This window comes from Pholcus phalangioides, unplaced genomic scaffold, assembly GCF_987345545.1.
Source record: "Pholcus phalangioides strain wild (caught in Gottingen) unplaced genomic scaffold, Ppha-v1.0 ptg000041l_1, whole genome shotgun sequence".
Taxonomy (NCBI): Eukaryota; Metazoa; Arthropoda; class Arachnida; order Araneae; family Pholcidae; genus Pholcus; species Pholcus phalangioides.
In genome coordinates this window covers 4,587,337-4,605,608 of record NW_028301627.1, presented here as the reverse complement: position 1 = coordinate 4,605,608, position 18,272 = coordinate 4,587,337, and the positions used below count along the sequence as shown (strand labels likewise).

The following is an 18,272-nucleotide window of genomic DNA, read 5'->3' as shown; positions in this document are numbered from 1 at the left end:
CTACTCACAAGAAATCGAAAGACGGTACTTGGCATGACTACTATTTCGAGCTCAGGTCATTCTTTGAGAGCTGGTAAATTGAATCGAACATCATAACTTTACATGGCTTAAAGGATTTTATCATCACAGACCAGATAAAAAAGAAAGTCCCTCCTGAACGCAAAGAACATATAATGGATGAGTGAGGACAGCAATAATCACACCCGCTGTTCTTGCAGATAAACTGGATGTCTATGACAATGTCAGAAGTGTTTTCAACCGAAACAATTTTCCAAGTAAACCTGAATAATTTCACAAAATTGTGCAACCTCAAAAAACTTGCCGTGGATGTCGTATGCCAGGACTCATCGAAGCAAAATGTCTAAATTGCTCTCCATCGTCTATGATATGTGCGAAACCACAAACCAACAACGCTATCTTATACAGCTTTCAACCCACAGAGGTTCAGGTATCACTGCCGCTCATGGAAATTCAAATTTGTGAAGGTCGTGGTCTGATATGCATCGACACAGGTGCGACGCACTCGGTTGCGGGAGATCTGTACAGGCTTTGCCTAAGCAAAAACGTACAAATGAACAGTACCACCACGACTATTGCTTTGGCTGATGGTACCCGATCTATCAGCAGGTTCTATGCAGACAAAATACCTGTAGGAGTTCGGAATCGAACTGTTGATACCACCTTTTTAGTGTTGACAGGGGCAAAGGGTAACCGATCATTGCTCGGATTGGACTTGCTGACGGCAGCAGGCATCGCTGTGGATCCGAAAGGAAATGTTGGTTTTTAGTGACACTCCTTATCGCCAATTCCCATTCTCACAGATTCCAACGACTGAGTGTGCAGTACCGAAACCAGTTGAACTCATGCATTAATATCAATTGCGTGCTGATGAGAACAGATATCTGACTCTTGAACAAAAGCATCAACTTGGTGCCCAAGTGGGCGCAGACATCAGGATGTCTTCAAACTAGGTGGAGAGCCTAGTCCATTCGTGCAGTATCATATCAATACTGGAAATAGCCCACCAAGAGTTGTTCCTCCGTACCGAATGCTCCAGCGAGGAAAGAGTTGCTGCGAAAAGAACTGGACACTTCTCACACACTGAGAACACTTCTCTATCAAGGTATTAGCGAAGAATGCTATTCTTCATTTGCTGCCCTAGTGGTATTAGTCCCAAAGACTAATGGAAATATCAGACTATGTGTTGACTATCGCAAGCTGAACGTGAATACTTCCTCCGATAAGTATCCATTATCCACAATGGACGATCGGATTCACAGTGCCAAGCATACATCTTTCATGAGTTACTTGGACTTGAAGTCTGAATATCATCAGGTTGGTGTGTTCATACCTGACCAAGCATTCGTATGTCCATTTGGTACCTACCGCACACATGCCTTTTGGACTGCGAAACGCCCCGGCGACATTCCAAAGACTCATTGGTACATTTCATCGAGAGCTGCAAAATGTTGACATCCTCGCTTGTTTGGACGATATCATTATGCTATCATCAGCATAGTGATTTTGTGATCTTTTTTTAGTGATTTGAAATCTGTTCTTGATCGGCTTAAATCCTTTAAGCTCGCGGCTAATCAAGCCGAGTGCCACTTTGTGTGTTCTAGAATAAAGTATTTGGGTCACTGGATAACATCAAAAGGTATCGAGGTTGATCACTTTAAAGTATCAGCTGTTCTTGCCATAACATCCCAAAGAATTTCAAGCAAGTACAGTCTTTTCTAGTCTTACTCTTGGTAGCGTCGTTTTAGTAAAAATTTTGCGGACATTTCAAGACCCTTAAGTAACCTCACTAAGAAGGAAGCCATTTGGAAATGGAAAGTTGAAGAACAAAAAATCCCTCGAGAGCCTTATAAACTCTCTCTAGTGACTTCTCCAGAACTGAAGCAAGCTAATGAAATTAAACCACTCAGATGGATTAAGTGCTGTGCTACTGCAAGGAGAAGCACAGGAAGAACATCTTATCGAATACGCAAATAGATTGTTGAATGCTGCAGAAAAGAACTATTCCACTACCGAGAGGGAAGCATTGGCAGTTGTGTGGGCATTGGTTAAGTTCAGAGGATACATAACAGGTATGTATGAGAGAGATCCATACATACTTAGATCCACATTTGGAGTGAGAGAGAGAGAGATCCACATTTTTTCGGATCACCAACCGCTAAAGTGGCTAATGAACCTGAAGTCGCCATCTGGTAGACCCGCTACGTGGCCTTTGCTCATAGAGGCTCTAAATCTGAAGATAGATTGCATACCAGGTAGAGAAAATGTATTCGCTGACATGTTGTCCCGGTTACCAAATGCACCTGAAGACCTTTGTGAGATCCATACAAATACAGTGGATTTTTCTGTACGCAACTCTAGTGATATCAGGAATGAACAACTCAAAGATGATTTGAAAAAAAAACAAAAAAACATAGAGGCTTTTGAAAACCTCAGAGACACTGATTTTACAACACGGGCTGCTCGTGGCTATCTCATGAATCAAGGAGTGTTATTCAGATACACCCCGGATAGTGAAAATGAGGAAGAACAATTAGTCGTTCCTAAAAAGAAACGAATGTGATCGTGTTTTGAAAGAATGCCACGGCGCACCGACCGCTGCACCAAAGAAAGCGTTCTTTAACCCTTTGAGCGGCAATGACGAAATATCTCGCCTCCATAAAATCCTCTTATTTCAGCATTGACAAGCCTAGATGAATTTGATTGATTTTTAGATGAAAGTTGATTTCCAGAAGGAAAAAATTTTCCTTATACCCTTTAATTTGCAGCTGCATAAAATCGGAAGAAAGCCTACTTCATTAAAAAAGATATGGTGTTTTGAAAGGGAGGTTTATAGAATGATTTCTAATTGCCATTTGGCTTGATGACCCCTGCCATAAGTTATTACTAGTATCAGTGATAACAATCGAAGAATATTTCACATATTCAATTAAAATTAATTTATCAAGATTGTCTTGATTACAATTATCACAATTATCACTTCAATAATAACTGACAGAAATTTTGATTCGCGAATTATTGTTAAGCAAAACTTGGAATGAACAATGAACCACGTGTGCCGTCGTCGTGGACCATAATTTGAGAAACGCTAATTTATTCGATTCGGTCATGCGTGGAGGTTCAGATTTCTCCGCTCACATGTTTGAAGTTGAAACACGCTTCTATTGAATTTATATACTTACTCCAATAAACAATGAGCAGCTGTCAACACGTGTCTGTCTGTGACTAATGTCCCAGTACATTCTCTATATCCTATGTAATTATTCGGTACTGTCTCCGGTACTTGTTCCATTCGGAAGTAGACCTTGTGAGAATGAAATTTGAACAGTGATACATTTTATCGCCGTTACATAATTCATAAGGTTCGTCAACCAATGCGAGAGTTATAGCTCGACAGTTCTTAGTTTGCAATGATATATCGACGATGAAATACGTCACCTTTTCGATTCGCCATGTCACACATGACCCAATCTATCACAATTATATTGATCTCACCTTGACACAATTATCACTTCAATAATAACTGACAGAAATTTTGATTCGCGAATTATTGTTAAACAAAACTTGGAATGAAGAACAAACTTACAGCAAAAGAGAATTTCCCTTGAGTAGTGGGTTTTCCACCGACGATGTGTTCTACTTTGGGACAATAGCAAAACGGCCCTGCAATAGCAACGAAATGAATTCATGTACTGCTTCAACAAAGACACACTTATCTGAGATTGAAACGAGAACTTCAATATTTCATCTCAAATTTCACTTAAGACAAAAGCTAATGGGGGTAATCGGAAATGAAAGCGATAGGGAGTTGCTCCAGACCAACTTAAACAAGATTGCAGCATGGGCAAATGAATGGAGCATGACGTTTAGCGTAGATAAGTGCATGGTCGCTCATTTTGGTTCGAACAACCCACGGTTCTCTTACGAGTTGAATGGTGTCACTATCCCCGATGCAACTAGAGTCACCGATTTGGGAATTCTCATTGACGAGCGACTTAAGTTTTCTGAACATTGTTCAGCGGTTGTCAAAAAAGCGAATAGAATGCTTGGTCTCATTTTCAAAAAGGTCTCTTCGCGTTATCCTAAAGTCATTCTTCCGCTTTTTCGAGGCTTAGTTCGTCCTGGACTGGAGTATGCTGTAAGGTTTTGGAGACCATACCTACAGAGGGACATAGACTTGGTTGAAGGGGTGCAGAGAAGAGCTACGCGTGTCCTTATTGGCACACAGGGCTTGAGTTATGAAGAAAGACTTCATTTTTTGAATATGTTTACATTGGATGAACGCAGGTGTCGAGGAGATATGATCGAAGTGTTCAAAATTTTCAATGGGATGGATAGGATGGACCATGAACTTTTAGTACACCGCCAATCGACTGCTTTTACAAGGGGACACCAGTATCGATTGGTGAGGGACAATGCAAGGTTATGGTGTCGCAGGGAATTTTTCTCCAATAGGGTTGTTAATAAATGGAATAGCTTACCCCCGGAGGTAGTAAATTGTAACACAATTGACACGTTTAAAAAGAAATACGATAAACATGTTGGGGTAAATCGAGAAGCTATCCATTCTTAGAATAAGACAACCATAAGTATTCTTTATGGGCATTGTATAATATCTTATCATGTGTATATATTGTTTGTAATTTGTGTTAATTGCATTTTTAATTGGGTTGCTGTATTTTTGAAACATATGACAACCATATTTTTATGGGCATCTTTTTATCAGCCACCTCGTTGGGCATTTTGCCTGTTGTGGCGTTGTATTTGTATTTGTATTTGTATGTATTTGTATAACATCAAGCTTTTAAAAGTGTTACATAAGACAACATGCTCTTACGTGGTTCCGGTGCGGTGGGTTCGTTTCTCGACATGCGTGGTTCTCCAATGGACGAGCCCAGCGTAGGCACATTCGGAGTCTCTTGAACCTAAGAAAATTAATGTATTTACCATCAACATAACACTAGAATAGACCGCGAGCAAACGTACTTTACTCACAAAGACGACGCCATTTTCAGTTACTCACATGACGAATTAATTACTAGATACACAGCGGAGATGAATTTTTTGGGGTGAGAATTAATTGATATAAACCTCTACGGGGAATCCAACTACCGTCTCCTTGTGTTCCGGGCGAGTGCGGTAACCAATACAATACAGATGACTGATATTTTCTTCCCTAATACTCTGTAATACTCCTATAATCACTTCTTCACTGTCTTGCTCATTTGCTCACCCCTATGTTCACTTACTCACTAATTTGCGCATTATATGATTGCTATGTTCACTTGCTCACGAACTTGCTCATTCACTACGTCTGTGCTCTCTTGCAACCGCCAGTGTTAAAACCTTATGACCGTATTCACCGACAGAGTTTAAACTACAATCGCAGATTAAATGATCAGCGATAGACACGGATTGGTTAAAATCCTCATTTTAACCAATCCGTTTCGATCTTCAATCCTTTCACCTGCGATTCCAGTTTAAACTGTGTTGGTGAATACGGCCGTCAGTGTTATCAATCATCTGTACTTATTACATGATTTCTTCATAGTTTACATCTTTTGCAAATGAGTAAATATTGAAATTTTAGCTCATGTTGCTCATATTCGAATGGTTTATTGTTTGAAAAAGCTTTAGTATTTCAGGGGCAAATGTAACAGATACTCTTTGTAAATAATCTTTTATTCCTTACTCACTAATTTGGTCAATCGCCAATCTTATGCATCCTTGCTCCCTTGATTTGCTCGTTTTCTCATTCCTGTGCTCACTAGCTTACTCATTCACTACTTCTGTGCTTACTTGCTCACTTATTTGGTCAATCGCCAATTCTATGCTCACCTCATTCTATGCCTACTCAATACACTCACTGATATGCTCATTCACTAAATTTAGTGCTCTCTGATTTCTCATTCACACATTCCTATGTTCCCTTACTCACTCAGTTGCTCATTCACTACTTCTGTTCTTTCTCTTGCTCACTGGTTTGCTATACACTCATTCCTATGCTCACTATCTCAGTAACTTACTCATTGACTGCTTGTGTGCTCACTGATTTGATCAATCGCCACTCTTATGCTCGCTTGCTCACTGACTTTCATATTCACTCACTTCAGTGTTCACTTGCTGACCGATATAAAAGTTCACAACAATAAATGGGAAACAGGTGTGTGTGTATGCGACAAACAAATTCAACTTTTCGTTAACTGTTTAAGCCACTGGCATTGAAACATCAACTCCAAAATTTTCGGAAACACCCTCATTTCGAAAATCTGTAGATTCGGACGCATTGGTAACAATAAACAGAAATTCTCTCTCAATACAGCACTCCTCAATCTTTTCAAAGCTGCATCTGGCAACAGTATTCCCACCGCTTTCTTTAACAACATTCCCAAAAACTTCAAAACAACAAGTTTCCCCCATTCTTTAGAAATGCCCGGGGATTTTTAACTAGATTTTTGATTACATTTTAGACTTTTTAATTTATTTTTTGACATTTTTTGTAATCTCTGTGAAATATTCCCTGCAATTTTTGTATTCTTGTAACTTTTCATATATTTTTCTCATGCTTTATTTTGCTTATAATCTGAAGCTGTATATTTTTTTTTTCTTGTATTGTATTTCTTCAACATATTTTTTCATTGTAATTTTTTCGTCCAACGTGTTTTCGAGAAGGCTAGCGTCGGAGAACAATGGTTGACATTTTTAATGCAATCAGGCATAGCCACCCTTCAGAAACGCCTACACTTTTCGAACCATGCATGGAGTTCCCCCTGATGAAGACCAACTGTATAGGTTCTATTTCACTCTCATAAAATTCCATCTTGTGTGTGTGTGTATGTGTATTCCTTTTTTCTTCAAATAAATACCTTTTCGTGTACATTTTTGAATGAAAAAGTGAGCAGCACTTGCGCTTTTGTCATTAGAAAAGCTATTTTTGCTATTTCTTCAATCTGTATGTTTATATCTCGATTTTATATATATATATATATATATATATATATATATATATATATATATATATATATATATATATATATATATATATATATATATATATATATATATATATATATATATATATATATATATATATATATATATATATATATATATATATATATATATATATATATATATATATATATATATATATATATATATATATATATATATATATATATATATATATATATATATATATATAATGCAATTAATAATAAATAAAAACTTACATTTATGGCTGGCGATATGGAAATAAAGCACATGAAAACTTGGAATAAAGCTCCGAGCTCAAAATTTGCTGACGTTTGCACCATCTCTGACGCAAAATATACGAAAATGCTGCGTCTTTAAGAGTGAGGAGGACTCTACATTAAGAGAATAATTGTTGGAAGAGCAAACGTGGTTAGGCGCTGACTGAAGAATCAATGATCAGTAACGCAATGTATATATACCGATGACAATCAATTCTGTAACAATCATTGCCGTCATTTTCAACAGGTGGCTTAACGATTTCTTCACTCTGTGATTTTCTCTGAAAAACGGAAATATTCCTTAAATCATTCGGGAAAAAAAGCGCCATTGTGTCAGAAAAAAAAATCTTAATTACCTATTCATTGTATTGAATTGATTGATGCACACACAAATATGTTCATGAAATGTGATAAGGTGAATGAAGTTGGGGAGGACAGAACATAAGGAATCACAAAGAAAGTAACAACATGTACGCTAGTGTAGGTGTGAAAATACGCAATTGCAATTTTGGTGACCCAAATAATGCCATAGCGAATATTTGCCACGAAAATTCCTTATAGATAAATTATGAACGTAATTGCTAGAGCCCGGATTATATGCACTAAAAAAGTCGTGAAATATTCTCTAAAAATATGCAATATGCAATTAAAATGCAAAAATATGCACAAATACAAAATATGAACTTAAAATAGCAAAATATCCACTTAAAATAGAAAAATATGCACTAAAAATAGAAAAATATGCACTAAAAATCGCAAAATATGCATTAGGCCGGGATTATACTATAAAAGTTTTGTAAAAGCTCTATGATAAAACTCGAAAAATTCAACCAATAAGATCACCTGTTGCATTAGCTCGAGTGTAACCGATGCGCTTATTGGTTGAATTTTCACAGATTTATGAGAGATCTTTCATCAAAATTTTATAGTGCAATCCCGGCCTTCCTAACATAGAACTATGCATCTATTGATACTAATCGATTTTGTCTGCGTGCTTTCCATCGAGAGATATAGCGTGACAAACACTATTGACAAATTCGCGTCTGGAGTCCATACCAACCACCGTAGGACACGATACTAAATTTTTTCCGATTGAGCATAGAATGATGCATCTATTGATACTAATGAATTTTGTCTGCGTGATCTTTATCGGGAGATATAGCGGGACAAACATTATTGGCAAATCCGCTTCTGAAGCCCATACCAATCACCGTAAGACACAATACTAAAATCTTTCAGATTGATAATGGAGTGACGCATCTATTGATACCAATTAATTTTGTCTGCGTGCTCCCTATCGAGAGATATAGCGTGACAAACTTTATTGACAAAACCGCGTCTGAAGCCCATAACGATCGCTGTGGGACAATACTAAAATTTTGGGGCTTGACAATAGAAGGGTGCATTTACTGATACTAATGAATTCTGCCTTAGTGCTTCCCATCGATGAAATCTTTATGAAATATACTCAAATGACCCACAACATTATTCTGTGATGATCGTTTTCAATTTAAATTTAGGAGGACGTGGCTCAATGAACGTAGAATTTATTTGAATTGATAGAAAGATTTAAAATGCATACTGTGAAATTATTGGACTTCAGATTACCTATTTCAGCATGAGGGTTTAAATTTTGAAAGGACTAACGATCAAACGGCATGAATCATTAACCCTCTTTTGTCTTTTATACTATAAATTCACTTTAGAAGTGCGCCCGTGAGAAATACCAACCTAAATATCCGGCTGGAGGATGTGGGAAGATGCATTTTTCCACCAAGTTTTTTGGTTTGCAACAAAATTTCACAATTTTGTGTGCATATTTTCTCGATTATTCAAATGACATGTTCGGGGAATTAAAAAAAAAGGAGCGTTAATTTTCCCGTATGGTCATATAATCGCACGTATTTTTCCGACTTTTTCGTCCCTTCATATCCAACGGGGGGGGGGGGGCGGCGGCAGGTGAGAGGGCGATGTTGACGATTACCCATTAAGAGCCTGATAAGATGGGAGAATGAATCTGTCCCGTATTTTACGGGATAGTAATAACCAGTAAAAATCGCCTCCTCCGACCCATCACTCTGAATCCGCGCCTGGGAGATGAAGGGGGGGGGGGCACTAGGCCTAACACCGGCCCTGACACTCATGCCAATGAAGAGATATATGTTTCAGAGTAAAAAAAAATTCCCCTGAAGAAAAAAAATAGAGACACACCTGAAAAAGGAGGACAAAAGGACGAATTTTCTAAAACGTAGGAAGACGCTTGAAGTGTCACCAAAAAAAAAAAAGGAGGGCGGATGGTAACCCTACTCTTTACGTCAAGGAGTGAGGACCTTCGAATTGAAAATTATTGAAACGGCTTTTGAGCGAATTGATATTTGAAGTAAAATCTCATGTCCAATCTCGACCCTTGTTTCAGTGACGGTTTCCGTGGGGCAGGTTTGCATGCAGTGCCGTCACACCTCCATGGGCCCTCGGGCAAAAATTTGGAATCAGATTTCACGGAGATGTTGGTATTACTCAAAATCCCCCCGCCCCAAACTACATTTATTTAATGAAGCCCTTCATTTCCCCACCACTCCGTAATTTTTTGGAATTTCAGCAATGATCGGTGACTTTGCAAAGTTATGACGTAATCACCAATTTCGTGACAGTTGGCATTGGAAATCTTCTGCCGTATTTCCGCAAAATTATAATGGGTAAATTTTATTGTCCCGACTTCATTTATGCAATTTTCATGTTCATTACAACGAAGCTAATTCGAATTTGAAAATTTTACTGAAACCGTAAATGAAGGTGATTTTTATAAATCGTAAAAAATAGTTTGATAATTACGACTATAATAATTATTAAATTCTCATGTCGCGTGTTTGCCCCATGCTCAGCATTTTTTCGGTTAATTACAGTTCAATTCACCGCGATTTCCACTGTCCCGTCATTTCTCGCCCCTTTTTCAGAAATTTTAACACAGTTTGTAACTTTTCCAACATTCTCAGTGATATCCCGTATTTTTCTTCATAAAATTCTAGTTTTTCATATTTTTCTAACGAAATATGGTCATCATACCGTGATTTGAATAGGCGATAACAAGAACCGACACAAACAGATGTCGTGACAGTCATCAGTTAAAAACCGGGACGTCTGGCCACCTTTTATAAAACTAGCAAAAAACTTGTGTTTTGCACTGGATGATCATTTAAGAGGTACGCAGTATATTCACAGATAACTAAAATGACCCGAAGCACATTTACAGATCACTTAAATGAGGCAAGCAAAGCACCTTTACAGATCACTTAAATGACGCAAAGAACATTTACAGATCACTTAAATGACGCAAAGAACATTTACAGATCAGTGATTGACCATATGAGTGACAGAGTAACTGAATGTACGAGTGACCTAAGTGATAGTGATTGAATAATTTACCGTATGAGTGACCATATGAGTGACAGAGTAACTGAATGTACGAGTGACCTAAGTGATAGGGATTGAATAATTTACCGTATGAGTGACCAAGTGAGTCATTGAGTGCATGAGTGGCCGAGTGATTGACCATATGAGTGATCATATTCACTTCATTAATCCGAAAATGTGCCGCGGGCCACTTAAGACACCTGGAAATGTGTAGAAAGCAATCAAAATGATTTGGAACTGCTAGATCTAGATTATAAAATTGCAGGGGCCACTTACCTGAACTATAAATATGCTGCAAGTCACTAAAAATATTTCGAAGCGTGGCGCTGCCTTCTTGAGTGATCTGGAAAATACATGTCATTCACCTAAGTCATCTGCACTCCACATAGAACAGCGTGGAAATTAAATGAAGTGGAGACGTTCCGCGGGTCGTTCAAATGATTTAGATATGTACTTTTCCGTTCGCTTAAGCTATCTGGAAATGTGCAGCGGGTCGATAAAGTGATTTGACAATCATTCGTACGCCATTTGAGTGATTTGGTTATTATTCACACGACTAAATTGTGGCCACGGGTTGAGAACTAAATTAATGGGGGAAAAAGCTGATTTTTTTTTTTCCAGTTAGCCCCAGTACCGATACAATAAAGAGGACATTGATTGCGATCATTGGTTTGAATAAAGCTAATTGTGTGCGTGCACATTTCACACATATTCAGGAAACAAATCATTCAATTTCTGAATAACGTTCCACAACCAATTAGAGCACGATTCCAATAAATGCGACATTTCTGATAATCCCTTTCTCGTAGAAAAGCATTTTTCTGTTGACTTAACATTGCATGAATGAGCTCGGAAAAACATCTGTCAAAAATCAAATATTCTTTCCAAAAATTTGAAATAAATGTCCTGGTGATGGCGGACATTTGAGGCGTCTGCTCAAAAAAATTAATAATATTTAGAGAATAATTACTCTAGTAAAGAAATAATCAATAAACAATAGTTTTACATTGCTTTATCATTAGATGTCACGCGATGAATCTGATGACGTCACTCGAATCTTGAAAGCGAAAATTAAAAATCCAGTTTTACGGCCCAACTGACGAATGACGTCATTAATCTCTTCAATGATTCGTTCCTCGTTTCTTCGCCCCACCCACAATTGATGACGTTGCACGTTCTGCGTCTCTCATTCGTTCGATGATGACGTCATGAAGTCCTTACGCTGAAGCTCGACTCAATGCTAGCCTTTAGGGTCACTTCATTAATTTGAAAACTTGTCCCGCGGACCACTTAATCGAGTGATCTTATAAAAATGCTGAAGATCAATTAAGTGGTCAGCCTCGGGGTCACTTGAGTGATCTGGTGATGTGCCGCGGTGATCTGTAAATACGTGACGAATGTTTCTAAGCGGAATATTCACAGAGATTTGCAAATTCAAGAAAAACTGAGGTAATTTGGGAAAGAACAGCCTTAAAAAGGACTCGGTGACTTTGTAAAGTTGCTTCGGGAGTGGGGGGTCTGTCACGTGGCTTAAGCAATTCACATTGTTCTAGTGCCCATCATTCTCAGGAACAAGTGCAAACAGTTTCATACGAGGCTTTCATTGTTGATGGAATTTCGTTGTTCGCCAACAGAAAGAAATAAAATCATGAAATTCTGTCGAAAAACCATTGTTGTTCTCTATTATTAGTTATAATTGTTGTCGGTGATTTAACATCACTATATAAACAGTGCGAATCATCGTATCATTAAAGAAAAAAAAAGGAAGAGAGATTCGACCACGAAAATCTCAGATGAAGCTTTTTGGTTATTTTCTTAACCGGGATTCAGCAACGCCATGATGAGATGTCTCTGGTATGGTGTTGTTGTAGGAGGATGAGGGTAATTTGATTGGTAAAGTACAGGAGCGGGTCGGCGTGGAGCGATATAAGAGCTGTGATACTGCTTCAATACAGTCTGAGTAAATTGACCCTGGAATAGCAATAGGGTCGCTTGCTAAGCTACAAAAAAAGTATATTTACTGGGGAAGAGATATGTGCCTGCAGTATTTTTTTCTGTGTTCTTGCAGCAAAACACAGATTAAGACGCGGGACGCCGTGTTACAGTGTTTATCTTAGCTACGGATCCTGGTGTAGATGTTTTTTCTGTTCAGTGACGGCCTTTTTCAAAATTAGCGTTTGAATGAAAGAACAGTACATTTTTTTCTGAGTCGTGAGACTAGCCTTAAAATAGAATTTTTATGGTTCTGGGATGAGGCGGTGGGTCAGAACCGGTAAAGCGCACTGGTGAAACCAAGGCATGACCTCGTCCGGTTTTTACTAATTACCTCAGAATGGGGTAAAGGCGAAAGAACTATGGACCGATTTCTGGATAGATTTAGATGAATTTGCGGGACGCCGCGATCATTGAATTGGATTTCAGAAAGGAGCTTGATGAATGGCATGACGATGCAATCATCAAGGGTCAAAACCTTCGCTCGGTTCTCTTACGGAATCCTAGGTTGTTCGCCAAGTGTGTATAGGCCTGAAAAGTTTGAGTGCACACTTGGCGGGCATTACATTATAATAAAGGATCCTCCATTAGATATTATTCTTGAATTTTATCAACATTATAGAACAACAGATAAGCTTTCGGCAAATATAGAATTCCAAAATTGTGGATGTGTGGAATAGGATTTTCGTTTTCAGTGGCGCAATAATGAGGTCGAAATGAGATTTCGTGCTTTCCAGTGGTGATGGTTCCGATACGGAAAACAAAAATGACGATCATGAGCTGCGTTTTTACGAATGAGTGTCAAGAGCTTACGTCAGTTCTTCGCAACTCACTTGCGCTATTTGTAATTCATCCTTGATCAAGAAAGAAGCGGATGTACTATCTGCTCATGCTTCTTCTCGTGACATCCGTATTTTAAGCATGGGTTCATAAGCATGACATTAAGGAGACGTTCAAGAATTACGTCAGCAAATTTTCAGCCAATTTTAACCCCCGCCCCCTTGTCACAAAATTTCGTCAGCACTGCTGCTCCCTATCTCCTAACGCATATTGGAGGGACCAGAAACGTATGCAGGAGGGGGGCATAGGGGGGCAAGTGCATCTCCGCCTACCAGACGGAAAAAAAAAATTAATGCAAAAAATATATTTTTAAATTAAAATTTCGAAATAAAATATCTTTATATCTTATTATAATCAATTTCTGTTAATTTCAATGTTATTTGGAGGGTAAGAACTCAAAATTTCTGTTAAAGGAATTAATTGTGCCCCACACCCTTTAAGCAATACATGGCAAACCCTTGACCCGTGGACCAAATCTGGCCCTTAAGTTTGTCTGATATGGATTACCTCCTGAAACATAATTTTGTAAAAATGAACTAAGCAACACAAACATTTTCTAGAGCGAACAATTTTAATATACACAAAAGGGTCCACACTGGAAGGTTTTAGATGGCGCACAAAAATCATGGCATGCGTGAATGTTTTCCTCGTGAAAAAGATGTGCACGCGCGTGTGCTTTGAAACGATTTGGAAAACACGACACGCGCACAAAAACAAACGCAATAACATGATAATAGTATTGATGTTATTATTACAGCACATCATTATTTTCATTATTAACAGATGGAAGAACAATAATAAGAAGGAAAAAACCGTAGACACTCTTAATATATTATCAATAATTATTAACATAAAAAAGGAAACAAGTTTAAAGTTAGGCAGATCCTGGACGTTGTTGGGCGTACCAGTGTCTCTCTTCGTCGTCTTTGATGCCGCTTCACACTTGGAATTCACCGACAGTTGAATCCTAAATGGAAAATAATCAATTTTCATGAAAATAAGCAAAATTAAGGTCCTTTCAACAACAGAAGTTTATTTTGCACAGAATCCCACCGTGGATTCCTTATCTGTCAGGAGCAGACTTGTCTTGGACTGCCTATCCATCTGAACGCGTCATCATACGGATGGAAATTGGGCAGGTTTCCTGTAAAGGTAAAAAATTCCACGGCTGGGCTTCCGAAACTAAGGCCTGTAGAATGAGATAGGGTGGGTGTGGTACGATCCGAATGGGAGCATCTAAAAGTGGACAGTATAGGTCACAATATGGTATTGGACTGACTTCTCTCACAAATTTTGAGAAAAATTGCATGTACTACGAGAAGAGAGTCCAGAATTAGAGGAAAAGTAAAGGGGATAACCTTTATTAAATATGGTGAGTAAATATGATAGATATAATTTAACTGGTGTACTTAGAGGTTTAAATCAAGACATCTTGTACTAGTAACTGATATAATTTTCTAGTATAATGTATAGAATCCAGCATGAATATAATATTTACATTGTATTGAAACTTCCTATGAAGTCGCCATCTGGTGGGCATGTTTTGAGTGACTAACATTTCTGCCTTTATACGTAATTATTTAAGTAGTCCTCAATTCCCATTAATTACAGTATATAACTTCTACCAATGGACAATAACCTTACTTATCTACATCAGTTTGTCCATAAGTCGTTCTTATCGTTGTAGGACTGTTGCTCTCTGTGGCGAGACTTTTTAACGGGGAGATCGGCTCGCATTTGCGCCTTGAAGCTGGGAACCACAGAAAACCAACTTCTGCCGACCACCACTGTGGGGTTCGAACCCGGATCCTCGCATCGCGAGTCCGTCACTATAACCACTCGACCACCACCGCGGCGATATCCCGTATTTTTATTCATAAAATTCTAGTTTTTCATATTTTTCTAACGAAATATGGTCATCGTACCGTGATTTGATTAGGCGATGACAAGAACCGACACAAACAGATGTCGTGACAGTGATTAGTTAAAAACCGGGACGTCTGGCCACCCTTTATAAAACTAGCAAAAAACTTGTGTTTTGCACTGGATGATCATTTAAGAGGTACGCAGTACATTTACAGATAACTAAAATGAGCCGAAGCACATTTACAGATCACTTAAATGAGGCAAAGCACATTTACAGATAACTTAAATGAGGCAAAGCACATTTACAGATCACTTAAATGACGCAAAGCAGATTTACAGATCACTTGAATGACGCAAAGAACATTTACAGATCAGTGATTGACCATATGAGTGGCCGACTGATTGACTATATGAGTGGCGAAACGATTGACGTATGAGTGACCATATGAGTGATCAAGTAAATGAGTGAGTGGTTGACGGTATGAGTGACCAAGTAAGTGATCAAGCGAATGACCAAGTGATTAACCGTATGAGTGAACAAGTAAGTAAATGAGAGCGAGTGAGTGATGACATATTTACAGATCACATGAGTGACCTGGACAAAGTTCCAGAACACTTAGAATACAATTAAAATAAATATTTCTCAAATTCCGTCCCGGAATATTATCAAATTTGGAATCGGATTTCACAGAGATGTTGGTATTACTCAAACCCCCCCCCCCCACAAACTACATTTATTTAATGTAGCCCTTCATTTCCCCACCACTCCGTAATTTTTTGGAATTTCAGCAATGATCGGTGACTTTGCAAAGTTATGACGTAATCACCAATTTTGTGACAGTTGGCATTGGAAATCTTGTGCCGTATTTCCGGCAAAATTATAATAGAAAATGGCATGCGGATTTCTCATCACTTATAACTTTCACCGTTAGGCGTGCAATCGCTTATCGCGTTTCACCAGAAAGAGTCATCTTCCCTACAGGGAATAGCCTTAGATGCTGAAAATCCTGGATAATAAAGTCAAGTCAAGTCAACCACAAATAGGGCCGGAGCCGTCACACCGCAACTTGTTGCAGTTGCGGTGTCTCAACGTTAAAGTTTATTTATATATATTTATATTATATATATATATATATATATACACATACATACATACATACATACATATATATATATATATATATAATATTTTATTCACACTTTTTTTTAATATAATGAATCACAGATGGCGCCGTATTAAGACAATATCAGCATAACTATGTCTCTATTGTAGCTTGTTTCGATAATTTTACATATATATATATATTTATTAATTATATATATATAATTTATATCATATATATATATTAATATTATATATAATTATATAGATATATGTTACGTAAAACGCCGGAAAACGCGCTTGTAAACAAATACATTTCGGACTTTGACCACGCACTTTGGTAAATGCTGTGAGTTTTCTGATTTTTTATAAATTTTTAAATCTTAACATTCTTTAATCACAACGATCCTGATGCTAATTAAAATCATAATTAACTAATTACTCATTCAAGCTCGTGATAATTAGTGATGCGATTTATCCAACTTTCATAAATTCGAAAGATTGTCATTTATTAATCACATCGATCCTGATGCTAATTACGATCCTAATTAGTTAGCTAATTAATCATTCAAATTCGTTAAAATTAGTAAAATTGCGATTTTTCTAATTTTCATAAATTTGAGAGATTGTCGTTTATCAATCACAACGATCCCGATGCTAATTAAAATCATAATTAGTTAATTAATTAGTCATTGAAATTCGTGGAAATTAGTAAAATTGCGAATTTTCTGATATTTATAAATTTTTCATCCTGATGCTAATTGAAATCATAATCGATTAACTAATTAGTCATTCAAATTCTTGAAAATTATTAGAATTGCGAATTTAGTAGCATGTGTATCATGGGCCATATGTGAGATGAATATTCCTATTTGATAGTCGTAATTATCGTATTATGGTTTATGAGTTATGAAGAGATAGTTGTAATACTTGATGTCAAAATGAAGAATAAAAGTTGATTGAGATTTCGTAGGAAAAAAAGGGACATCTTCCAAAAAGTCAGAGGATGGCCAAAATGACGTGAAAATACGGGATGTTCCGAGAAATACAAGACGTATGGTCATCCTTAATATAACAGCATAGTAGTATTGATTGAAAAATTCATTTTAAAATTGCAATAAATGTATTTAAAGCCACTTATGACAACCGTGTGGAAATGCCATTGAAAATATAAATCAGCGGGTTTTTCATCTTTTCAGGAAAAGTGAAATGTTTGAAACAATTCGACGGACCACCAATTCACGGCATATTATCAGTAGGGTGACCACATGTCCCGTATTTTACGGGACATTCTCGTGCTTTCACGTGAATTTGACTGTCCCGACTTCATTAATGCAATTTTAATGTTTATTACAACGAAGCTAATTTGAATTTAAAATGTTTACTGAAATCGTAAATGAAGGTGATTTTTTATAAATCATAGAATATTTTGATAATTACGTGACTATAATAATTAAATTCTCATCTCGCGTGTTTGCCACACGCTCAGCATTTTTTCGGTTAATTACAGTTCAATTCACCGCGATTTCAATATTTTCTAACGAAATATGGTCGTCATGCCGTGATTTGAATAGGCGATGACAATAACCAACACAAACACATGTCGTGACAGTGATTAGTTGAAAAACGGGACGCCTGGTCACCTTTTATAAAACTAGCAAAAAAACTTCTGTTTTGAACTGGATGATACGTTTTTAAATATGACCACTTATCGAAATATTGGTACAGTGGAAACTCTCTTAACGGACACGGCACATTTACAGATCATTTACGTGGTACGCAGTGCATTT

At 37.4% G+C, this 18,272-nt stretch overlaps 1 protein-coding gene across 1 annotated transcript in view; it reads right to left on the bottom strand.

The window, feature by feature from the left end:
- Positions 1-7,462, bottom strand: part of LOC149065114 (uncharacterized) — a 31,666-nt gene extending 24,204 nt beyond the window's left edge. Inside the window, exons 1-3 of the mRNA XM_089254440.1 lie at positions 7,251-7,462; positions 4,856-4,943; positions 3,605-3,681 (exon numbers count right to left, since the gene is read on the bottom strand). Coding sequence (XP_089110566.1) covers positions 3,605-3,681; positions 4,856-4,943; positions 7,251-7,334 — 249 coding nt within the window. The 5' untranslated portion in view covers positions 7,335-7,462. The remainder of the gene's footprint in view (positions 1-3,604; positions 3,682-4,855; positions 4,944-7,250) is intronic.
- Positions 7,463-18,272: the final 10,810 nt, after the last annotated feature.